The sequence below is a fragment of the Chiroxiphia lanceolata genome, chromosome 5 (genome assembly GCF_009829145.1).
Source record: "Chiroxiphia lanceolata isolate bChiLan1 chromosome 5, bChiLan1.pri, whole genome shotgun sequence".
Lineage (NCBI taxonomy): Eukaryota > Metazoa > Chordata > Aves > Passeriformes > Pipridae > Chiroxiphia > Chiroxiphia lanceolata.
In genome coordinates, this window is record NC_045641.1 from 33,164,122 (window position 1) to 33,190,415 (window position 26,294).

Genomic DNA, 26,294 nt, shown 5'->3' on the forward strand with positions numbered 1-26,294 from the left:
CACGAACAGGGACAGGTCAGTATTTAGTTCTTCTGGCATAGGACCCTCCTATTATATTCATCCTAACACAACTTTTGCCTCAATGCCTTTAAAATTCAGCATTTCAAAAGGTAAATGAAAAATGCATTTTCCAATGAAAAGCTATTGTTACCTGAATCACCTAGAGCTGCAGCAGAAAAATGATGAAAGACATTTAAATGAGATGTTTAAATATAGATTGTAAATATGAGACTGAACATTAATTAGATTTGTAGGGTCTTCCCTTGCTTTAGCCTCTGTACTACCACGCAGTCTTTGTTTACTGTCATTTATCTTCTTTGTTTGATGACGTTTGACTAACAAATACATTGATGAATTGCATCTGTAAATGCCATCCATATATCACTAAAATAGGATGTACTCAGTGCTTCAAGCACACTGATGCTAAAGGATTTTTTTATTATTATTTGAACTTTCAGTACTTAACAAATGAAATATTTCTGCTTTGCTGGATAAATTTCCTGATTTTTATTTTAATTTTCAGTGAACAAACAGCTGCAGAATAATGTGACTTAATGAAGCATTTCTAATAAAATTCAGCAGAAGTTAAAACAGGGGAAAAGAACTGCTTGATCACTGATAGTTGTATCCAGAACCATATTGCAAGATGGTGATCACATTTCCATTTATAGATGAGTATCAGGTAATGTGATTTTCTGTCTTACAAAGTCAGTGATTTCCTTTAGTCTGGTAACTAGTTAGCACTGTTGCACTACTTATTTATAGTAAGTAAAATATACAACATAATAAATGTAGCATCTTTCTAGTACACTATTTAGACTTTGTACTGGTTGGTAAGTAGCAACACAGACAACAATGAATTTAAGTGTGAAGATGCTCAGATCTCAAAAACTCCATGGTTATATTTTGCTTACCAAAAACATACTGCCTGCATTTGTAAAGATGTCTTTTATCAAGTCTGTCATCGCCTGTAATGAAATTATGAAACTTCTTGGCTGCTACATTTTTCTCTGCCACCACAATTCAATGTAAAGTATTATTTGCTTTATGTAAACCTAGAGAGGGTTCAATGAATCATCACTTTGCAACCTGCCAGTAAAACAATCTCCAGTATCCGTCTGTACACACATATCTATTTACTTCCATTCAGAACAAGTTTTTCATGTATTCCCCACCAGAACTATCAAGTGCATTACAAGCATCTACACATAAAGCTGAGATCCCTCGGATCATAAGAAGAGTCAGGTAAAAAGGTTATCCCATGTGTCCAGTACGATAAAAGATACTGCCAGAATTAGTTGTCATTCTCTGATAAAAACAGTAAGATTGGATTTTATCTCAAAGTCACCCACTACCAGCAGTGTATCTAAAATTAATACCACAATTTTGAAAGCCCTTTTATGTACCAAAAAACATGTGGAACCAGTGAAGAGTAAACCTGATTTGCTATAAACTAACTGAGCAAAGCTTTCCACTGAAATTATGGCACTTACGTAGTTTATATTTATAAGAATAATGGTACTGCAGTTTTGGAAATTGGGACTACATGAAACCAAAACCATATGGTTTTCAATACTGCCTCAGCAGTATCAGCTCTCTGAAATAAAATATTAATAATTAAATGTATATTATTGCTTTACTACTGTTCATTATACACTTACAAAACAATTTAGGCATTAATATGAGATGACTGCACAACTACTGTGAAAAAGTATAATGAAACCTGTAACCTTTGCCACCTCTGATAAAAATACCTTAGTATGATCTTTCTCAACTTCAACTAAGCTATCTGCCTCGTACCATTGAACTACTATTTTTCTAGTGTTTACCCTACACTACAGAAAAGAATCTTAATTTATCAATTTGACTTCACTTAGATTAGCCCATAAAGCAGCTTTAAAGTGTTAAACATATACCAGGCTGAATGCTAAAGTCTGAAACGAGTTGGTAAGACAGAGAAACCAGATAACGATTATCAGTTAGTCAATAGCAATTTAAATGTATCCACTGTGGTGCGAAGACCCTACGATCCCGAATGCTTTACAGGGCTTTCAGAGGGGTTGAGTATGTTTATTATTTAAATTGACAGTTCTGCAGGAGTAGAAGCACGGTTCTTTAAGTACTGAGCAAGTGCCTACTGGGGGGAGGAGGAAGGTTAGTAGAAGTGAGGTACTTAGTACTTTAAAAGAAAATACTGATCATCTCCAAGCAAAAGCTGGAAAGAGGGAACTGTAAATACACATACATTTTAAAATGCTTTAAGCAATGATTTTAACTCACGGTAAGAAACATACAGAAAAATCATGCATGGCAACTCCTAACAGGGCAGTGCAAGCTCTTGCTCTTTATTCTTTGCATTAATAATGTGGTGTCCTATCCTACAGCTCCACAGGAACAAAGCAGGTTATTTTCAAACTTTCTCTTGCAAAGCTATAAATTGGATGGAATAAGGGAAAAGCCCTCTCACTGTGGCATATAGAACCTGAAATATATTTAGTAGGTAAATAAGTCCATTGAAATGCAAAGAAGGCAACGTGGAGAGACAAGATATATTTCATACTATATACCCACAACTTGGGGAGCACAACAGGCAGAAAGAAACGAAGCCATAGACTGTCTGTTTATAGCTTTTTTCTTTTTCAGAGGATACGTAAAGGGACTCCTCGCTCTTTCAGCCGCTCTCTGAAGGCGGCCTATAAAGCGTCCGGGCAGAGTAACCGCCCCCAAGTCCCCGAAGGTCCTGCGAGTTACCGGCCACCCTTCCTATAAAAGTTGAAAAATGGGAGAGTTCCCCAGCTCCATCCGCCAACGCCCCCTCGCCCTCCCTCCCCCCGCCCCCGGCTCTGCTGAAGCGTTCTTTTGAATAAAACCAAAGAAAATGAAAAAGGAAAACAGAAGCCTTGTGGATCGCCCGGCGCAAGGCTGTAGCCGGCTGCCCTAGGCACCCAGCAGAAGAGCGGCAAAGCAGCTCCTCCTCAGTCCCGGCTTCCTCCAACTTTAGGGCACCGGGAGGGCGCAGCCCCCAGCAGCCGCCCCGCACACCCCACGCCCGGCCCCCCGCGGCCGTTTGCGCCCGCAGCCCCGCGGGGTCTCCGCCAACCGCGGAGGCGACTTCCCGGCGGCCCCACTAGAGCCCGGCCAGACACACGCCCCCGGAGCGCTCCGCTCACCTACCTGCAGTCCCGATTCTTGCTAGAAACGCCTAATGATCGGACACCTCCCGTCCGGGGGGAGCTCCAGCTTTACCGCCCGGGCATCTCCGGCACACGCCCCGCGCCCCGCCAGCGCCCGGGGGCACGGAGCGGCGCCGTGCCCGCTCCGCTCGGCTCCGTTCCCTTCGGCGCGGCCGGGCTGGGGCAGCGGACGTCCGCGGGGCCCGAGTCTCCTCCCGCCTCTCTGGCAATACACCAGAAATCCGGCTAAGAGATGCTAGAGGAAGGGTGAAGGAACTGACAAGAGAGGGAAGACTTGAAGTGTTTCTCGTGCACGATTTCAGAGTATTAAAAAAAAAAATAAAAATTAAAAGAGGACGAAGTATGGTTGAGCTATTGAAAAAGCGGAGGATGGGGAAGTCCTGCAGCCCAGTGTGCCTCCGGCCCCTCCGCCAGCTGCGCGCGGTCCCGATTCAGCCCCGCCGGCAGAGGAAGGAGGAGAAGCGCGTCCTGCAGCAGTCCCTCCGTTAGAGCATCTCTGATTGGTGTTGCGGTCCACACACAGCACGACTTCCCCCTCCTGCTGCCTCCTTCTCCCTCTTGGGAAAAGTAATTGGAGAGCGAGAGATTCACCTTCAGCAGCAGCCTCCCGCGCCCAGTCTGCGCTCACCGCACCACACCGCACTAGGGCGCGGAGCCGTTCCGGGCGCCCGGACAAGCAGAAGGAGCTCCAAGCGCGCCGTGCGCGGCGGGGAAGATGGAAGGGGTGGGGAGCGAGGGAGACGCCCCTCTCCTCCCCCGTATTTATCCGGCCGCTCGGTGCTTTCCTCCCTAGCCCTTTACGAGGCACCAGGTCCCCGTGGCCACCGCTCTGCGTGACAGAGGAGCGGAGCTCCGTCGGCAGCGACCGCCCCCGCGGCCGGCGCACACCGGAGCTGGGCCGCCTCCCCCACTCGCCCCGAGGCACCGGTCTCCCGTCCCTCCTGTCCCCTCCGAGCGGCGGGCTGGGGGTGCGGAGTTTCCGCACAGGCGCACGTGGCCGGGGAGGGGAAGATGCCCGAGCCCCCCCGGCGGCCCCGCCACCGCCCCCCCCGAGTCCCTTGTGTCACTGCGGCGGAAGGCGGGGCGCCGGGCGGGGAGGGGGCGCCGGGCCGGGCCGGGCAGCTGTGCCGGGGGAGGGGGGCAGCAGCCACGGCGGCTGGAGCAGGGGCAGAGGCAGGAGGAACGCGGTGGCGCCGGCGGCAGCCAAAAGCTGGACTGTGTCTCCCTCCAGAGGGAGAAGGGAGTCACGCACGGCAGCTCCGGCGGCGGGAGAGCTGGGGACTCGGCCGAGCCCCTCTTCCCGGAGCGGTGGGGGAGCGGGCTTGGTCTGTGCACCTGCACTCGGGAGGTAGTGAGGGACGATAGTACGAGTCTCTTAAGAAGATGGATTTAAAGACCGGCTTAAAGACGGGTGGCGGTTCGCAGTCGTCTGCCACGACTACTGATTAACAGAGGGAAATGTTCCTGGGTAAGGATAAGTAAAAGCACAGTTTCCTAATTTATCTTGCTGTGTTTTGTGCCAATCAAAAGAGTGTGCAGAGAAGTGGAGGGTAGAGAGCCAAAGAAGGTGAGAAAGAGCCCTAGTTCGTTAAAGTAATATAAAACAGAGTCAAATTCTCAGTTTTCTCCTATAATTCTGGTTCACTACTAAGTTAAATGGGGATGGATGCATGCAGCATTGAGTACTGATATATCTGATCGTCTGTTGTGTACTTTTAATTCTACCAACTAGTATAATAGACAGTTTTAAGAAAAGACCTTTTGGTGAGTCCTTAACTGTTACCACATCTTACATAATGTTCATAGTCAACTTTGTGAGAAACGGAAGAGGGAAGTGAAACAGTTCTCCTCTTGTTGTTCATGCTACAGTTTTTCTATCTAAGTAAGCATGTGTAGAATGTTTGATTTATTTTTTTTTTCCAAAGCAGGTACAGACCTTAAGGGCTTAATGTTGACTACCCTGCACACAGTGATGCAGCTGTAGGATGAAATACAAAGTGGCTGGTATGGAAAAGGAGAGTTAAAAGTAGTCTAGTATGCGGCTGTCACAATCACTGTTGCAGAAAGCACTGCAGTACACATATATGCCTGGATGGTAACTGCAGCCAAATTAAAAAGCTGCTGGTTGTAAAGACAAATGTGGTCGTATCTCATTCATTGGAAGCTGATACAATAACATCACTATTTCCCTAGTTGATAACTGTGTTTCTAGATTTCCAGGGATGTAAATCCCTAGATGTAGAGGGAACTGAAACAACCAAGATCCTGCTGCTATTAACAGTGTAATTTCAGGACATGAGGCAGACCCAAACTAATGTGGATTCACAGGGGTTAGATGCTCCTGTCCCACCAATGTAAAATGACCAGGGATCCAGAACACATAATAGCATGGATAGTCTTTCCTTTTTCTTGTGTCAGTGTAGGACCACAAGTATTGTTACTGGATAAAAAGCAGTGAAAGCACACTGAAAATGCAACTACAGCAAGTAAAATGCAGCTACAGCACTGTTGCACCTTGGACATAGCAAACACCTTGTCATTATAGGAGCGCTATTCTACCTGCACGTATCATTACACTCAAGCTGACTGCATAAGACCAGAGAATACTTGCTAGTTTCATGTTGGTGTCCTGCTGTTACAGAAATTTGGCAAACACATCTGAAAACACAGAACTATCATCACCCAATTAAAACAAACAAGCCCCATGCAAATGACAGAAGAAAAAGCAGTAGACAAAGCAAGAGGTACACTGACCTGGTTTGAAACTCAGGAATTTTGTCTGTGCAAATCTTGAAAAATGTGGTCATTATTTATGACATGATGCTGCTGCACATAAGCAGTTGTTCCAGATTTCTTTGCACAACATCTGAAAATCTGAACAAATCTGCAATACTCACATACTCACAGTTTGTGTGACACTATGCGCATGAAACCATGTCCTGAAAGACACTCTTGGGAAGAACTGAAATGATCCGTTGCACCTATACAGTGCAGATGGTGTTACAGATGCTTACTTGGTAAGTCTGACTCATCTCCAAAAGTGCATTTTTACATGCTGCACATGCACAATATGATAAACTTACCATTTCCTGGAAACACCAGATTGGCAGACTTTGCCCTTCACAACCTGTATTTATGTCTTTCTGACTAGAAAATCCCCAGCTGAATGCTGTGGCCTTAAAACACAATACAGTCACAAAACACAATTATTACATGAATGTTCTGTCTTTATTCCTTCAGCTTGTTTTGGTTTTGAGTTAGTGTCACTATTTCTTACTTTTTATCAATTTGTAGGGCTCTTCCACATGTTAAAAGACAAGCTTAATATACGAAAATGGGCACTGGCACTTGCAGTAGGTGTAGTGTTTGGAGTAACTTTGGCATTCTCATTTGAAGGTATACAGCACAGAATAAAAATCAGGAAAATAAAAACTTGTTTCGGACTAGTTGCATATATGTGGATCTGATATGCAAATTTTTAAACACCAATTTTACTCAGAGGCATGCATGTTCCAAGTAGCTGAATAAAGGAAAATTTATATTTGGTAGCCACATGTAGATTTTGTCTCTAAGAACTCATGAATTTATCAATGTCTAACAACAATTTTACTCCTTTATCTTTCCCAAGAGACTCTTCCCCTCCCATCATTCACCATTCACTAACTAAAAATGCCAGTTGTGGCACTGTTTTTCAGTTTAATAGTTAGGTTCTTGGTTTCTCATTTTGTTCCTAAAGATTAGGTTTTGACTGGATCTTCCAACTCTCTTAATATTAAACTTCAGGTACTAAAATAATCACAGGCCCAGATCACAGCTCTCATGAGCAGTACCTCAGTGTAAGGAGACATAGTGACCTAGAGCCTGATGTGCAGCAGCATTCTACAGCTTTCCTTTATTGCCACCCCCTAAAGCTGGGGAAGAGGAAGAAAGGATCTCAAAAGCCAGCTGATATAAATTATTATGGTTATCATCCTGACACTGTGAGCTGAGATAATTTAACAGTGTCTAAAAGTTCCCTTTACAATTATGTTTTTATCACAGATAAGAATCTGGTCCACTGAATTTAAGTTCTTTAAAAGTTCAAGTACATTCCAGATATTTACATACAAAAATAATTGACTGCTGGAAAGTGGATGAAAATGAAGAGGCAATGGAGCAAACTTATTGTGGGGTTCTTTAATAAAGTCTCCCACAGGTACTTATTAAAATCATGCTTGTTGCTGGATTTTGAAGGAAAAGGGGGTTTTAACTAGCGTACTGGAATCATCATTATCTTTCAAAGCTTCCACATAAAATGGAAAAACTGACTGCAAAAAAACCAACAGAAATAACCACACTTTCTTTTCTACAACACATAAGTGATGCAGATAATATGAGGGGGGTTACCATTTGAAACCATTCTCCTAAGATATAAATGACATGGATTGCTTATGGATGCTAATATAAATGCTGTTTACAGAGTAATAACGTCTTACAGGATAAAAACAAAACAAAACAACAGCAAAACAAACCCCAGATACCTGTATAGTCAATGTAATTTTGGAAGCAAGACTTTGTTGCTTTCATTGAAGAGGAGAGAAAGCTGGGAATCAGAGAAAAAAAATGGGTTGAAGGTATCTCTGGAGGTCTGGTTGGACTGACGATCCAAATCCCAGTCGTAGGTGGCCTGACTTCAAAGTTAGAACAGGTTGCCCAGGGCTATGTCTTGTGGTTTCAGAAACCTCCAAGAACAAAGATTCTACCTATCACCCTCTCTGCCACTTTTCCAGCATTTGACTACCCTCATTGGAAAGGATTTTCTTCCTTACATCCAAACAAATTTTTCTGAATTTGTCCTTCTGCCTTTTGTGCCCGTTGCCTCTCAACCCTTTGCTGTGCACTTCCAAGAAGTGTCTGGCTCCATTTTTCCTGTAACCATCCATACGTAGTTGAATACAGCAATTTCTCCTCTTTCTCTTCTTTAAAGGGGCTGAACAAACAGTTTTCAGTTTTCTCATATGTCATGGTTTCACCACTGCTAGGACACACAGTTGATTCATGTTCAAATTGTTCACGATATCTACAGATGCAACAACAGCATCAACATCTGCAAAGATGTTCTCTAGATAGTGCCAAGCTTGTACTGTTGCGTGGGGTTATTACTGTTGCAAGTCCCAGGTGCTGGACTTGCATTTGTCTTTGTTGAACTTCATGAGACTTCTGTGAGCTCAGTTCTCCAGCCTGTTTTGATCCTTGTGAGAAGCAGCCTTGCCCACCAGTGTATTGAGTGCTCCCCGCATTTTGATGTCAGCTGCTGGGAGGGTTTGCCTCCATCATCCAGGTTGTAGGCAAGGACTGTAAGCAGTATCAGCTCCAGTACTGAACATGGGGAAATGCCACTAGTGATCAGCCACTGCTATTTAAGCATTGTAGTGCCACAAATTTGTACCCATTTTTTAAACTACCCAGCCAGCCCGTATCTGCCCAGTTTGGCTATAAGGATTTTGTGGGAGACCATGTTGAAAGCCTAACTAGAGACAAGACCCACTGCTCTCCCCTTCCCCACACAGCCAGTCATTTCACTGTAGAAGGCAATTATGTTGGTCAGGCAGAATTTGCCCTTGGTAAATCCATACTGACTATTCCACATCACTTTCTTGTCCTTCATGTGTGCAGAAATTATTCCCAGGACAATTTTCTCCATAATCTTCCTGCAGAATGACCTGTAGTTCCCCACAGCTTCCTTCCTGACTTATTTAAACTGGAGACATTAACGACTTTTGGATTATTTGGGATCTTATTCTGTCGCCATGAACATTTGAAGATGTTAGAAAGCAGTCTCACAGTGATATCAGCCTGCTCTGTCAGGGCATTTAGGTGCATGTGGTCTCACAGACTACTATATGTCTACTTTGCTTAGATGGTCCTTATTGATCGTCCACTATTGGAGTGATACTTTACTCCCCCAAACTCATAAAGAAGCCCTGGGATGAATGCTCTTTGTCTGACACCCAACAGAACATCATATGATCAGATCTTATGCTATTTCATCAAAAAGAGCAAAATCCCCCAGGCTGTGAGAACTGTAGCTATTTTGAACTATAAAGATGCTTCCTCCTAATACTTCGTAAAGCACCTAAGCTCCCTGAAGGGGAAAGATTTAAAAACCTGCTCTCCTCATTTCTCATTTGCTACATCTTGACAAGTCACTACTGAGCTTTTTAGATCTTTTATATATCATCATAAGGTACTTTACTTCATGCATTTGACACCCTATGCTGCCAGGTATAGCTTCTGAATCTTGCTCTAGGTGAAGCACACGCAAAAAATTTAGGTGCTGCAGTATTTCATGCCATGACTTCTAAATTTCTTTTTGAATCTAGGCTTTAATCCTTGTGAAAAGCAAAGAGAAACAAACACCAGAAGAATTCAGATCAAAAGTAGAACAACAGTTGGTCTCCTCACCTTTTGGATATAGTCTTAAATTTTCTTTTTAACAAGTAATTTACTTGGCTAAATTACATATTTCATAAATAACAAGTCTGAGTTTTATTATACCAAAAGGAAGAGTCCATGGGCCAAATATTTGGGGGTGCCTACAGGGCTTTATTGCACAATAAAGTTGTAAGTGACAAGAATATTAGTAGTGCCATTTTCTTATTGGAGATGGAATAAGTATTATTTGTGTGCTTGGGAAAAGCCCCAGACTGTTCCAGGATGAGATATTAGCCATTTTTCCTTCTTTTTTCTTTAAAAAGCGAACCAAGTATTCCTTCATCTGCATCTCTGGACTCAGAGCACAAAACAGAAACAATCACTAAATTGGGCATCCACAGGAAAAAAAAAAGAAACAAACAAACAAAATCAGGGCAAAAATTGTTCACACAGAACTGACCTAAATTTGAGTTACTATATTATAGAGGTCATTTGTACATGCATTTTTCTTAGTTGGATACTATATGGTAGTTCCTATTTTCCTGTGTATCATACAGCAGTCATGCTACAAAGAACTCCAAATAAATGAATAAATGTTTTATCCTTGGTTATAAGTAGGTTAATTTTATTTCAATTTTACATTAAAGGTTGCATTATAGACAAAATAGGAGATAAAGTAGACCTTCTTACTTAATTTTATTCAATTTTAAAATAAATGTAATTATTTCCAAAATTACGTATTGAATTATTTTCATGAATAAATTATGTTGACATAATTAAATTATATTAAAGGAGACCTTGTGAAAACAGGAGGTTGGGTAGACCCATAGTAGTAAGTAGGTAAGATCAAGCTGATTTCACAAAACAAATTATGCTTATTTTTGTCTGAAACCTCTTTACTGAGTATAACGTGTTGGCAAACTTGAGAACCCCTCTACAGGAAAGATTAGACTTCACAGTAGAGATTCATGGTGCCATTTATTATCTCATTATATACATTTTGTAATCTGTGCAGTGTCATTTTAAAAACAGGCATCACAAATTCTGTTCAAAAAGGTGTCAAAGCTTATTAGTGCAGTAACTCAGTTCCCTCCCAGTCAGAGATAAATTAGGGGGTTGTCAGATGTGTTGTTTACTGAAAAAAAAAAAAAAGGTCACTGTGAATTTACCTGGGTTATTTTTTCTAGAGAAATAATACTACACCTGTTTAATAGTTACAAAACTGTTTAATAGTGTGGCAGGAGGGCCTACCCCGATAAGGCCTAGGATTTGGTCAGAGAATGCAAACAATGCAAGCTATCATGCAAGCCATCTGTGGTGAGCTACTGGAGGTGCCAGGGTGCTGCTTTGGTGTTGAACTATGCTAAAACCAGCCTGGTTCACCAAACTTCAAACACACATCCTGCTTTTTGAAGCAGAGTTTGACAGAAAAGCTAGTCGCTGGCCTGTAAATCTATGGCTATCAGTCCACCACTTTAAAACTATAAAGCCTAGTCCAACTTTCATATGGCAGATTCTTCTACATACTTTCGTGAAGTGTGTGGAGCTTCTCCCATGAAGCAGGAATGCCTGGCTCTTGGTTGCTCCCCAGTGGTTAAGAAAAGAGAGAGATCTGCCTGCTATATCATATGGGGAGTTATATAAATCTCCACTTAATGGTTGTTTCTTTTGCTAGCTTTGATACAATTGGTTTACTACAATTGCTTTTATACAGTGCACTATACTGGTTTATGCTATATTATACTCTACTAGTAGGTTTTTAGCTTTTACACTGTGTAGTAAGTAATTCTGATTAAGGTCTTTCATCTGCTCATTTGGCACACTAAATAATTAATTTTATATATTTATATATCTTATTTGCCATCCTTAAAACCTGCTGGACAAAGTGATTTAATCACACCTCTATAATTCTTTAAATTTAAACCATTGACATAATCTGAGGCTAAGATGGGATTCAGCCCCACCTACGCTCATCTCTGAGAAGGAGTTTAGAAAGCAAGGGAGTCCTTTCTGCACCTTGTGACTCAGTGGCAGGGCTTTTTTAGTAACTTTTGTCTAAGCCTTCCTCTCCACCCGAGATAAATAATTACAAAACACTCTTCCAAACAGTATCATCCAAATTTCTGAAAGTACACTTAGTGAACGTACAGTGCATTAAATAATTAAATAGGAATAAGTTGTTCTGTTCCTCAGTATTTCTTTCTGATTTTAAGTCTTTCTTCATCGAAATTTTAACCACCTACGTTTTAATAAATAAAGGAAAAATAAAATTGCACTCAGTAACGTGCTAAGCTTATGTATGTGCATTAAAAAACATTAAAAAATGGCCTAAAGGTTGTCCCAGATTTTGCATTTTATGATGTTTTAATAGTAAGACAAAAAGATGTATTTTGATATCATGTTTCTGCATACTGAGTAAAGGCAAAAGTAGAGTTTTTCAAGAGTCAAGAGCAGAAGAAGTAGTATTATTTAGAATATTACCATATTTGTTCCAAAATAGCCTGAACCTGAAGAGGAAGGGGGGAGTTGGGAGTGGGGAACAGGACGGGATCAAAACATGGATAGAACACGATTATTTTTAAATGTTCTCAGTTGCAGATTTCAAGACATTTTCAAATGCATGACCAAAAGGAAACAATTTTTCTTTTGAGAAAAGAGAACCAAAGAGCATTTCAGCTTGGCTGAGGACAATCAGCTATTAATTCAGCATGAGAAAATGCCTCTGATTAATACAGAATCAAAAAATCAAGTCCATATATATAAAAAGTTACATTATCTACTTAGATTTGCTATATCTTACAATGGGATTACAAGTGTGGAGCTAATGGACTACACAGTTAGTAGTCTGAATATAAGCAATTTCTCTTGTGTAAATATGGCTGAAAATTCTGTGTACCTAGAGGGAATTACTATCACCTAAATCTCAGGATCTGCAAGGCTAGGAAGTCTGATTTAGCTTTGCCTTCCATCTCAAGGCTTTCCTCCTTCATCAAACACATGGTAGGAAAGCTAAAGGATGTGTGCCTTTGAATTTTTCTGCCTTTGTGGCTCTCATTGACTGATTCCTTTGAAAGGAGTAGTAGACAGTCCTTTCAGAGCTTGGACTGCATGATGGCAAAGCACTCTAATGCTGTGGTCCTGCTCAGAAGACTTCATGGTGCCTCTCTCTGGTGTTACAACTAAGCCCACTCTCACTGACCGAGATGAAATTAGTTTCTGGTACCACTCATAGATGAACATAAATGACAACACCTGACTCTCTGCACATGCATGCACTGCCTGGCATTCATCATCCTGCTGAAACATTTGCCCTGAGGGACTGAGTGCCTCACTTCTGGCCAAGTTGCAAAACTTCATCACCTGCCAGATTGCCTCACATAGCAAGTCAGTTCAAATTTCCATTTCTTTCTTTGCCACAAGACATGGTAAATGTAACATAAGCACCTTGTCTGGACCTTGGATGTGGGTAGCTCTTATATTCTGACATCCAGCTCAAATATAATGTAAGTACAATAAACAAAAAGTGAGGGAGCCCTAGATCCTTGGGGATATATCTTGTATGATCATAAGAATAATTTTGAATTTTCATTCTGACTGATGCTTAATCATGTATAATTTTCTTCTAAGAATGTATTTTAGAACAGGTTGTTTCTGTATGCACTTTTGGCCCTGAAATTCAGTATTCACAATGAGCAAAATCAGCATTTTTACTTGTGGTTGGGGTACAAACTTCCATAGTAGCTGCAGTGTCAGGAAGATGTGGCGGGATTTGGAAACTGAAAGCAGGCTCAGTTCTTAGAGCCTGGTGTGTAACAATTTGCTTTTCTAAGCAGTTCAGAGGTATCTCAGATTTCTCTGCTCTGCACAGAAGGCATAGCCTGGGAATGCAAAGAAATGTTGCTGCTAGAGAGATAAATCCACTACATAAATCTTCTTTGTTTTCCTCCCACTTTAAGCTTCATGGCATATCTTTTGCTCCCTGCCAGACATCAGTTATGTCCTTATCCACAAGTGCCCTGGTTTTCAATGCCATTAACTACCCATAAACGTCAGAGAAGCTCGTAGAGTCTTGGGGAGGGATTTCTGAAAAATTCAGAGCAAGCAGTGTAATGGAGAGGTTTTGCCAGCAGATGTCAGAAGGCAGAACGCAGACAACGCAATGCCTTACCAAATTCTGGAAAAGGACATTTCGGTCCTTTTTTGCTTCCCCTTGCTTCTCCCCTCCTTCTCTCCTGGCATATGTATGCATAAGCACGCAGAAAGAAAATCACTAAGGGAACACTAGCTTGGAATTTTTGTTTTCATTATAGTCTAACACAGATAAAAAGCAGAAGATTCAATATGTTGTTAAGCATCAGGTGACTTATGCAAGAGAAAGAGTTGTCTAAAATTTGAAGTTGCTAAACAAGCTGAATAATAACAAGTTCTTTAAGCTCCGGAACTAATGCAGTTTCGATTTTTATGGATTTTAACTCATGGTTGATTGAAGCTTTTCGTATGGTGGGGAAATCCAAATCTTCACACTTTTTTGTGTAACAGTGATCCCAAGGGACAGGTTTTCAGAGAGATGTTAAAAACATCTCTCTGTGGTTCTTCTCCTTTCTTCCCAGGTATCTTTTTGTATTGAAATACAGTAGATTTAAGACTACTACCTGTCTCTCAAATTTTGTTGAAATCAGATGGGGCTCCAAAATGCACAAGGCTTTCTTCTGTAGGAAATCTAGCAAAAGAAAATGCAAGGAGAGCTTAATCTATTACAGACTGAGATTAATGAGGCCATTTATTTCACAGTATAACTCTGCTAGAATTACTTAAACACCTGAAATTTCACTGGCAATTTAAACGTTCCATTAAGTATTCTGATGATTCCTCATTTTTCTACCAGATTATGAATTTATGAATATACAGAAATGTGTCTGATTGACCATCAATCTTTCCTGATGAAACCCTGTTCCTATGACTGCATGTTAGCAGATTACTTTTTCTCCCTTTTTTCTCCCTTCTTTCCAGAACAGAGAGTAGGTAGCACGAAACACCGTCTTTTACATCATTTCCACATCCCTCCAGCACAGCCAAATAGGTATCGATAACAGGGAGAAAGAAGAGCAGATTTGCCTTCTACCAGTGTCCTGTGACTTCCAGCTGAAGTCGCTCTGAATTTCTACAATGATCTCAGCAAGAATAAGATTAAATGTTCAGCACTTTTCTCTTAATGTGCTTCTTCCAGCTCTTTTTGATTGTATGTGTTTTTACTGTGCCAAACTAATGAGCTTTGCTTTATTATTCTATCACATTTTAAGCTTTGATTAGTCTAGCTTTTAAAATGTACATAAAATTAGTTTGATTTTATTAGCTATTATTTAAATTATCACCCCTAAATTAATCCCTTTGTATCGTGGAGCTGTTTTTATTGCATTACAATGGTTACTTATCCTTCCTGACCTGAGATTATATTGCATCATAAAAATATAGCAACAGATTTTAAAAATTAAATAGAATTTTTATGAAACATGAATTATAGTCATATGGACTCATCTATGTTAATCTATAATAATGATCCCTTTTGAGCTATTTTTACAGAAATGGGACAATTCTATGAAAACTTAGAATGTAGCTAAACAGACTTTGACCTTACTAAAATATTAAATTTTATCACCTTCACATTTTAAATGTCCTCAACAGATAGATTCAGAGCCATTCAGAGTCTGGTAACACAACTGTACAATTACTAAGACAGTTCTGAGAATCACAGCCAGCAAAACTTCTAAATGATGCACCTAGAAATTGCACATATGGATAAGCATAAGCCAATTTACTCCATATGTAAACAAGTTTGAGAATGATGATGCAAATTGTTCAAAACCAAAGTCCATACACATTATTAATTTTCTGGAGTTCAATTTAGGTATGTTGGTGGTGGGTTTTGTTGTGAGGTTTTTTTAAATAATGTAATATAAATATAATACATCCCAAATACAAGCCTTCACATCACCCCCCTCCACACTGGCACAGCATATGCTTATTCAGCTCACCCCCACTCTGACATCCCTGTTCCACTGCAAGTTCTCTGTATAATGGTAAGCTTGTTCTTCATTTTTACTCTTCTCCTGTACTGTCAAAGGCAACCCAGACTTAACACTAACTGGCATTTTCCAAGAATATGAGCTAAGCTTAGGAAGCCGTTCTATTATGAAAGACACAATTGTTTCATGCAAAGCACTGACAGTCCCAGAAAGTCTTGCTCTTGTCTCTCCCTAGCAATTCTTAAAGCTCTGCTTCAGACGGCACATTGTACGCTTTTCTATCTCTATTTGTAGCACCTAATATCACAAGGCACCACAAGGTGCCTCAAATAGACTGAACTCAGGAATAGGAGATTTTGTAATAACTGCAGATACGCAACATAAAATGCAGCAGCATGGGTGACTCCAGGTGAACCTTTTTGGCAAAGCTGTTGATGGTCAGGCTACAGACTGATGAACAATGAAGCTGTTTTCCATCATGGTGGATACAGAAATATTGCCGCCCCAAATTTCCATGAAAATGTGATTTTTATAAAAATTCAACTTTGGCAGAGCAATAATTTTCAGAGTGTAAAACACTGTCTATATTTGTCAAGCCCTGGTGTGTGTGGGGTGTGAACTTGTCACAGTTCTTCTTTGCAAACTCTGAAATTCTAATCCAGAAATCTGGTCGTCAAGTGGCTGGAAATCTTCTTCTTGTTGTCCAGCTCAGTTTTCTCTCATTAAACGTAGCCATTACATCCACAGTTCTCCATAACATTTATCTTTAACTTGCTTGCCCCTCCTCCTGGAATTTCATATTCCAGCTCTTAGAGAAGCCATGTCCCCCTGAGCCTTTGGGAGTTCTATTTACATATTCGGTATGATTTTCACATTCCCTTTCCAGCCACAAACAATTTTGCCTTTATTTCAACATCATCATCTTTACTGATAATCCTGATAATTTTACTTAGCTTTGGCTACCATGGCTGCATAACAGCCTTACTTCCATTCTTTTTTGTTGTGTATGTATCCAAATAAAACTTCTTAGTGCTGTTCATACCAGATACATGTTACTAGAGTCAATGTGCTGATTAGCTAATAATGCCTGATAGCTTATAAAACCTTACCGGCAGCCTAAGATACATTTCTAGTGTTAGTCACACTTCGGTGGAAGAAGGGGGCAAGGTATACAGTTGCAGGCATACACATACACCAGCAAGATCTACAAGAATAAACTCTCTTTTCAGATAGTGGTAACCAGCACCCCAGCCCACAATTTCTACACCATACTGGCTTTTTGAAATCTATATACAAACAGAAAGACAGAGAGAGAATCCTCTTATGCAATGTAGCAAATGGCCTTGTTTTAAATTTTTGTTTTTGTGAAATGCCAAACAACAGGTTGCACTGTCGGTACACGGTAAGAGCGGCTGAAACAAACACAACAAATTATCCGCTGGTTTCTGCGAAGGTCTGGAAAAGCTAATGTGAGTCACACAGTGTACTTGAACGCCCAACAATTATTATTATTTGCACAATAGCAGAGACTGAATCTCTGTGTAAGAACCCCAAACACTGATTTGCGGCACCTCCCTGCGCACGCGCTGCAATTGGAACAGGGCGGGCAATTTGGCGCGCGCGTCCCTTCCGGTGGCGGGGATGGGGGGGGCGAAAGACCTCCCGGCCGCCAGGGGGCGCTGCCGCTTCCTCGGCGCAGCCGTCCCCGCCCCGCGTGCTGTGGGCAGGGCGGGGCCGAGGGCGCCTCCCGGCGGCGTCACTCCCAGCATGCAGCGCGGCGCGCTTCTGCTCCTGCCGCCGCCGCTGCCGTTGCCCGGGGGAGAAGATGGCGGAGGGAGGCGCGGCGGATCTGGAGACACAGCGCACGGACGTCGCGGCGCTGCTCAAAACCGCCCTCCGCAAGGGCGACACCTGGTGAGGGAGGGGCGGGGGGGCTCTGACTGACCGGCGCGGGCGGCGCCCCCCACCCCCGGGGCGCTTGGCTGGCGGAGGGACCGACCTCCTTCCCCTCGGCCCTCCCTCCTCCCGGGGGCGGTTCTGCCGCTGTCGGGAGAGGGGAGGCAGAAGGCAGGGAGGCAGTGCTGTCCTCCCGCTTCCCGCCGCTCGGCCCCTGCAGCCCCTGTCGGGCGGGGAGTGGCCGCCTGGGCGCGGCGGGGCCTCGGCCCGGGCCGGGCTGCGGCGGCCGCGGGGAAGGCATCGAGGTCAGCGCCCGGTGGGGGAGGGGAGGCAGCGGGGCCGGAGCCCGCGGGGGCTTGTTTGGGTTGTGCGGAGAGGAGCTCCGCTGGCAGGCGTCTCTTCCCTTATCCGTGCTGAAATGGCCCCGGCGTCGCCTTCAAGTTGTCAGAAATCGTATTTGTACTCTGTCTGGGGTGCTCGGAAGCTTGTCCGTGGCTGTGACAAGCCTTAAGTTTAAATTTTATTTTGATTGCGAACGCGTTAGCTACCTAAGAAAGAGCCCCCGAAGGTGCAAACGGACCTTTATGATACCTTTTCTACAATAAATATTTTAAAAATATGATTGCCTGATTAGTCATAAAATATTTCTTAGTATACCATTTAAATTGTTACGATTGAAAAGAATTAGGTTAAATAAACATCTCTTTCTAGCACGTATTTGGTTATTGAGCTTCTGTAGTTGTAGTTCTCTGAGGCTAGGAAACGAGACTTGTTTTTAGGAGGGGAAAAAAAAAAGGAACTGACACTTTTCATCTCTTCCTGTGTGAAACTGTCACCCAAAGACAAAGGCTGAAGCATTAACTTACTGAAAATTAACTATGAATACACAGAAGTAGAACTTGCCCACCTCATTTCAGCTGTCATCACTCACTGTTCCAGTTCTATAAAAGACTATATTTAACAGTGTTGATACTGCAGCGTGTGTCAGAAGCATATATTCTGATGCATTATTCAAATACTGCTGAGTATATGTTCAGTTTTGGCATTCGAACAGACTGCTCTTTAAACTGGAAAAGTATAAGAAACTAGAAAAAGGAAATCAATTCACATGATAGTGTTGAAAATGACCAGTGGTAGTAAAAGTGTGCTTAGGCTTGTAATCTTTCAAGAATATTTTTTGTTATGATTCTGTTGCATGTTTGTTGTGGTTCTGTTATATGTTCTGTTCTATGGTTCTCACTACTAGAAAAATGTCTCAAGCAGTTAATATTATTAAAAGTGATAGTACCTGTATGACAAGTTTACAGCGTGACCGAAACAGTAAGTTTACTGTGCTGTTACTTTTTTTAGTACATTAGATATTTTAACACGAAAGGAGCAGTTACATGGAAAAAGCTTCTAAATGTTCTGTGAAAATATATCCAGCTGTGACTGACACTGGTAGTAATCCAATGTTTTAAGAATGAATAAGCTACGGCAAAGTCCTGTGAAGTTTGATTCAAAAATTGTTAAATCTCGCTACATAAATGTGTATACCTGTGCATTTGTAGGATTTATACTTAGACCTATATATCTACACAAAGTAAAGGGTATATTTAGTCCAAATGCTTTTTTTCAGATGTATTTTGTCAATAGCTTTTTGATCTTTTGGCATATCAGTAAGGAAGGAAACAGTTAAAGTGCTGTAAGCCATGATTCAGAATTCCATTCATTCAGTAGTAAATATTGCTTAAAAAAAAAATCAGCAGTGCCATATCAGCTTGTTCTGTTTGAGCTTTAAAGCACTAAAATGCAGTCCTTTTAAAATTACTGGCTTATACTGAATGTCTTGTCCATGCTTTTCAGAATTCAGAGTGTAGAGAACAATAAGCTATATATGGAAGTATAAAGCTTTGGGGGTTTCCTGTAAGAAAAAAGGAACTAAAGAACAGGGTGAAGAGAGGCAAGTCTTACAGTATCTATGAAGAGGCCATTGAATTTCTTTGTTAGTTCTTCATGTGCAGTGCAGAGAGAAAGAAATAAAATTGACTTGAAATGCAAGGTTTTTAGAGTTAGATATTGGAAAAAGAATTGCTAGAATGCGGAAACATTTGAACAGGCAGTTTAGTAAGCTGTAGAGTTTGTTCCATTAGATGTTTTCAAGGGTAGCTTGGGAATAGTATGGGTTAAACTGTATTGCTCCAGTGGACAGAGAAGGTCAGTATCTTTTGACTGTTCTGTCTGCAGCCACAACATTTTGGGCTAGTTTGTCCCAGTGGTCTTCTTTGCATTCTTTTATGGGCAGTTAATAAATTATTGAACTCTGAGAGATTGAGCATTCTTCTGTCTCTCTATTTAATTTGTTTTTTTAAACATACATTAAATAAACATCAAATGTAAGCTTTTCCTAGCAAGAACTTCCTTTGTTTATCAGTTCTTTTAAATAATGTTGACTCCTTTTAGTAAATTCAGTATAAAACGCACACTTGTATTCCACGGAATTTGAATTAATGTAAGTTTTTCTTCTTGCATTATTGTCCAAAGAATCTTCAGGTTCTGTGGTTGAAAGACCTAGATTTCTGTGTAAGAAGAGAATAAATGCTGTATCTCATTGTATATATCCCAATTTTAGCATCTGATGTGATTATTTCTCAGTGGTTTGAAATTCTACTGATGCTTGACAAGTAAGGAGAATTTATTGTTTGAGGAGGTTTTAACCTCTCATTTAGAGTGACAAAATAAATATTGGTTGTTAGAGCTGCAGGCAAATTTGAACTCAATCAGTGTCTTTCACTCTCAGAAATTGAAGAGCTGTTGATGTTCATCAATTTTTTAGCCACAGTATAATTTGCATGACTAACTGGTCTCGATGATGTCATTTAATACCTTTGTAGCTACAGTGATGTTCTTGAGAGCCTTGCCAAGTTTTTCTGCTTTTACAGTGTCATAGAAGTAAAGTTTTCAGTACTGAAAGTTATTGATCTTGGCACAGTTTTCTTATAGAGGTGAAGACTCTGTCAGTTCCTATGTGTCGCTTCTTGTGTGAATTTCTCGGTCATTTCTTCCCCCTACTGAGGTGTGTTTTCTTGACTTTAACTTTAAGACCACCTTCTGTTCTGATTTCCCTGTAGTTCCTGTTCTTCTGTGACTCTCTTAGTCAGAGATGTTGTCTCAGTTACTTAAATGTGACATTGCAAATGCTTTCATACTCTTGGCTACCTCTTATGCACTTTGTCCCTCCGTGATCTAGGGTATGAAACCACATTTCTCACCTTTAAGTATCCCTGCCAACAAACGGTTTACTTTGAGTGGGTGACAATGACTTAAAAATGGCCAACAGCCGGCAGGCAGTTTCACCACTTTCTCCCTCTCTCCCAGAGTTTCCCCACTGTGCATCTTTCATCTATTGCTTGCCATAACAAGTTGAGAGCAGATGAGAATATAGAAGCTATTTGTATTTTTAAAAGTAGTAAAGTGGATAAGAATTAGGCTGTTACAGTGAACAAAAAGTATCACAAGGAGTTTATTTAGTGGCTAAGGGAACAAATGCAGTCCTCAGGTGTTTGAATAGACAATACAGAGTAGCAATACAAATACGTACATTATTCAGCAATATATTTGTGAAACCTATAGTGAAACCTAGTGAAACCATTACTGTCCAGTTCTAGTGTCCACATGTCATGGAACGTGTTTATTTGGAACGAGTTCATAATTCTCAAAATGTACTAGGGAAAGCGGAAGCCTTGTCTTTCAGAGACGAGCTTTGAGAGCCCTCGTCTGTTTGTATAGAATTCTGAGTCCTGCACTGAAATACTCAGTGCTGAAATACTCTCCTAGGATAAGGAGTTTTAGGCAAGCAGATAAAGATTTAAGACAGTATCTGTAAACTGAAGCTAGTCAGGTTTAGACCAGACGGAAGATGTTGATTTTTAGCCCTATTAGCCACTGAATTTCGGTGCCAGTCATCACTTCACAGAGTGATAAGATAGATTCTTAATGTGTTCTTGGTTTTTAAGACTTGCAAATTAGTAAAACTACGGAAGTATAGTATTTCAAGTTTTCAGGTGTTTCTCTGATATACATCACTTACGAAGTTCTGCTGAGTCCAGGGTGAGTACTGTTGTTATCCATAGAGTACGTTTCTTGGACAGTGAAGGTAATATTTTTATTTTTTTAACCTGTGGGAATTTCATTGGCTTTTCAAGTATCATACTTGATCACTGAAGAGAATAAGTAAAAATGAAGTGGGGCAAAAATACTTCCCAGTGAATTATCAGTAGATATGACAAGTTCAACTTTAAAGGATTTTCCCTCCAGAAGTGCATTTCCCCACCAAAAATATATAAGCATTTTAATTCTACCTGCAATGAAAACTTATGCATCTTGATGAACAGACATCTGTAGCCTCACTTGAAAACTCTGCAGTGCCCGTAATTGATAACAACCTTGATGCTGAAGTGCTTAGCTTGAATAGCATTTTACACTATGGTCTTCTCAGTGTTTTCCACATTTGATCATCTGCCACTGTGCTTGTACATGAACAGAATCTAGATTGAATGTTAATGGAAGATTTTACTTGATTTCACTGAGGGCATGATGAGATGTTACGGACCTGCACCTCGATAATACTTGGAATGATATCCTAAATTGTTTTGATAGCTTCATAAAATGAGAGACAAGGAACACTATGTCAGTGTTCCAAGGATAGAATTAAGAATTGGATGTTTTTTTCTTTCAAATAGGGTTTAAGTTGCTGATTTTTTACTTTAAGACCTTGTGGTTAAAGTTTTGTGTTAAATTTCTCTCACTGCATAAGAAATGGTACTGCATTTCACCAACAGTTTGTGAAGATTTAAATTCTTCTGGCGCAATACTTAAATGGAAATGAATAGATGTAATTTTCTTGTGTTAATAGATTAGGTGGGGTGAGAGCATGTTAAAATCATGTTTGTGTCAGGCTTTTGCCTGAAAATTGGAAGTCAAACATTGATTCAGGAGTTAGATTATTTTTTAATAAAAAGTCTTTACTTAAATGGACAATTTCTAAGGGTATACAAAATACTTAAATGGTTGTTAATATAACGTTCCCACTGAAATTTTAGCATAAAATTGCAGTCCACTTATTTTGGCTGAATCATACTTTTTGGTTAGCCTCTCGGTAATATGGGTGAAGAATGTGCTGCTTGGGCTACTGCAGCATGTTATGGAAGCGGAGCATGGGGAGATGTAGTGAGAATTTGCTTAATTGATTTGAAATCTTAGTGCATTTAGTTGAACTAAACTTATTTCTGGAAAGGAAAGTGAAATATTTAGAGTAAGATTTCTTAAAAATGCAAGGTAAGCTATATTTATTTTTCTCTTTGACCCCTGAATTTTTTTTTCTTGTGGATTTACCTACATTTTGAACAAAATGATGGTATGGTTTGTGTGTAGAATAATTGTCACCATTTTGAACTTCAAGAGCTTGCTTAGTTTGAAAGAAAATTTATTTTCAAGGCATCTCTTACTCATGAGTGCATTTAGTCAAGCAGTTTTGGTCAGCTTGATCAAAGTAGAAATACAGGTACAAGCCCATTTTTATCTTCTTATTTTTATAGTTGCAATTGCGCAAGAACAAAAATTGGATGCTGTGCCTTTAAACAGGAGTCCTGATTTGCTTTCAGCAACACAGTTGTTCCACTTTGTCCTCTGTATTGCTTAATCTGTGCTCATGCACAGTGAGGAGGGTAAAAAAAAAAATCCCTCATCTGTCTCTCTAGACAATTTGCACAGTTTTACTATTAAAAGTGAAATAGCTGGTGTGCAGAAGATAGGATGTCCCAGCAGTACACAGGGCAGGAATGAGTGTCTCTCGGTGAAGTGTCTTTATTGCATATTACAGTTAACTGGTTTGATTTGGAATTCAGAGACCTGATGTATCAGTCAATATAAATAAATCTAGGTTACATGTTGTTTAATTCTATATATGGTGGCAATGGGAAATACTAAGATCTTAGTCATACTGTTCAGATTTTTTTCTATCAGCCTGGATGTTGAGGTAAAGAATGAATGCTGTTATACGCCTCTGATGTTGATACTATGTTAATTAGGTTTATTAAGTCAAAATGTGCAGTAAACCACAGGTGAACTTAAATTACACAAAAAAGTTACAAACCATGGGAGAATTTTAGAAATCAGTTAGCAAGTTTCCTTCTAGCACTTTCTTTTGTTAAGTGAACAGTGTCCGTAAACTTATTGCTGATTTTTATAATTTCTTGAATTTTTAAGAAATGAAGGTGTGTTTACAAGCGTTGTAATAGCTTTGGTTTTTTTTTTACTTGTAAGTTAATGTACAAAGGCTATAAGTAATCCCATTCTGAGCTGCCTTGAGCTTCTGCACTTGATTGCTTGATCATACATAAGGACAGTCTTATTCTGGTAAATTTATTTGAGTGACCCTGTTTTACTGGGTTTGCCTGGCAGTGTTTTGGTAGTGGGGGTGCTATAGACGTGGCTTTGGTGAGAAGCTGCCAAAAGCTTTCCCTCTGTTTGATAGAGCCAGTGCCAGCCAGCTCCAGATGGACTGACCGCTGGCCAAGGCCAAATAATGAAAGGGACCCATAAGAATCATTGAGTCCAACTTCCTGCTCCTTGCAGGACTACCTAAAGCTAAACCATATGGCTAAGAGTGTCGTCCAGATGCTCCTTGAACTGACAGGCTTGGTTTTGTGGCCACTTCCCTGGGAGCCTGTTGCAGTGACCAAGCACCCTCTCAGCCAAGAACCTTTTCCTGATGTCCAGTCTGAACTTTCCCTGTTGCAACTTTATTCCACTTTCTCATGTTTTATTCCATTATCTGGCATTTCAGGGGGCTTGAGAGTATAAATTGTTCCTTTTATATGATAATCTACTTCAGACAGGCGAGAAACATTTTACAAATGAGAGCAGATATATCTTATGAAACAATCTGAAGCTCCACTCAGAAGTAAACCCTGAGTACTGAAGTAGGCCAAATTTGAACTGAGAACATGTTCACAAACATGCTTAAAGAAAATTTAGATTGGTTTAAGGATACATAATACAACTAAAAGAAAACACCCAAAGTTAATTAAACTGTACAGATATTTCCAGTATTATTACTACTGAAAATTCCATACTCAAGTGTATGGGTTTGGGACTACATCAGTATTTTATATTATCAACTTGTTGGCTCTAAGTGCCTTGTTTGTAATGTTTTCATCAAGCCGGTTGAGGTTACTGGTTTATTTAAAATGTTTATAAATGTCAAGCATCTGCTGTTTTAGAGTTGATCAGTTCACCTTGCTATGAAGTTGTCTTAGTTTTTAGGGTTTGCCTCTCAAAACAGAATATCTAGACATTCAAGGCTGTTCTTGTCTTTATTACAAATCCTCCTGGTGTGTTTTGCCCTTGAAGATGGTTTGGTTATGCTGCTCACTAGCTTGACTGATGACATCTGAGAGAGCAAAATTTGTGTTTCCTGGTTAAGTGAAATCTTGATTCCATCAGAGCTAAGTAACAAACATTTCTTAATCATAGTTTTAAAAAATGGATAGGCCGTATTTTTTAACTTCGCTAAGGTGTCCTGGGGTACACCTTCTGAGTCAGGTTCACAGTTCAAAAAACTGCTGTAGCATTAGACTTGTTTGGAACTCTTTCCTGCATTAGGTAATAGTAACAAAAATAAAACCAAACATTGTACCAAGTTTAATGTAAATATTTTATGTTTTTGTTTTACTAATGCATGGTATGCTATTTTTTTATCTGGGACAACATATATTCAGTGCAGCGTATCTGGTCTCAAGTGCGTGCCCCAAGTATTTAGTAATTTTCCCTTAAAAAGTAATCAAATATTATTTAAGAAATGAAGGTTTAGCAAATGTAACTCTGTTTACTTGAACTGTGTATTTTCCTCTGAAATTACTGAATGTCCTTCATAGGTAATGTTTAGTTTTCAGGTGGTTGCTTGTATCATGGATATTATGACATTGATGAAAAGATAAATTAAGACCTTCCTATGGTTTGCCTTCTTTTGTGCAGATGAGGAGTCTTGTTGATCTCGGTGAGAAGGCTATACTGAATGTGTTTGTAGAATCAAAAGCTATAGTCTGTGAATTTCTGATTATTACTTTCTCCATTAACACTAAGAAGTCTGAATTTTAGCTACATAGGTGCTCTAGGAGATTGATCCGCCTAAGCTGAGCATGGTGTAATTGCTTCCTTGCACTGCTAAATCCAATTATCAAAAATCTGTATTGATCACTATGTTACTGGTGTATGATAAGATGTGTAACACAAAGCATTTGAAAAGTAAAATAATTCTACCAGAGCAGTAATTTTTTAAGCATTAATTAACAGAATAGGCAGTTTCCCTGTATGATAATTTCTCTTCTATGTAAAATTATACCTTACCTTCTTTAAGATTCATAGTTCATTCAAATTTAGATCAAGGAAACAGAGGCCATGGGATGGAACAGGGGACGAGGCTGACAGGTTTGATGGTCAAATGGGTACCTGAGAGTGACAACATTCATAACCACACACAGTTATGGCTCTTATGGAACAGAACTGGGTGGCCACAGCAGATGGGGCTAATGTTTTTCTTCTGATTTTTTTTCCATGGTGTTCATCAGTAACACCTACAGAATGATTGCCTAATAAAGCTGTATGTATTAGGAGACTAGTATTTGAATCATCAGGAAGTTTTGCAATCTCTTAGAAGTTCAGTAGCATATTATTGGTGGGCTACAAATACAAGTTCAGTAGTGAAATAATGAAGAAAATAGCAAAG

At 40.3% G+C, this 26,294-nt stretch overlaps 2 protein-coding genes across 11 annotated transcripts in view; one reads left to right on the plus strand and one right to left on the minus strand.

Annotated features, from left to right (window-relative positions):
• TAFA2 (TAFA chemokine like family member 2) overlaps nucleotides 1-4,201 on the minus strand; it is a 174,104-nt gene extending 169,903 nt beyond the window's left edge. For 3 of the 6 annotated variants that reach the window (XR_004357421.1, XR_004357420.1, XR_004357419.1), the window contains exon 1: nucleotides 3,175-4,201. The gene's annotated coding sequence lies outside the window, so the exon portion shown is untranslated. The remainder of the gene's footprint in view (nucleotides 1-3,174) is intronic. The other 3 variants (XR_004357417.1, XR_004357418.1, XM_032689590.1) reach the window with 2 other exon arrangements.
• A 13,197-nt stretch (nucleotides 4,202-17,398) lies between these two features.
• USP15 (ubiquitin specific peptidase 15) overlaps nucleotides 17,399-26,294 on the plus strand; it is a 62,781-nt gene continuing 53,885 nt past the window's right edge. For 2 of the 5 annotated variants that reach the window (XM_032689577.1, XM_032689579.1), the window contains exon 1: nucleotides 17,410-17,545. In XM_032689577.1, coding sequence (XP_032545468.1) covers nucleotides 17,457-17,545 — 89 coding nt within the window. In that variant the 5' untranslated portion in view covers nucleotides 17,410-17,456. Of the gene's footprint in view, nucleotides 17,546-26,294 lie in introns of all 5 variants that reach the window. The other 3 variants (XM_032689583.1, XR_004357416.1, XM_032689578.1) reach the window with 3 other exon arrangements.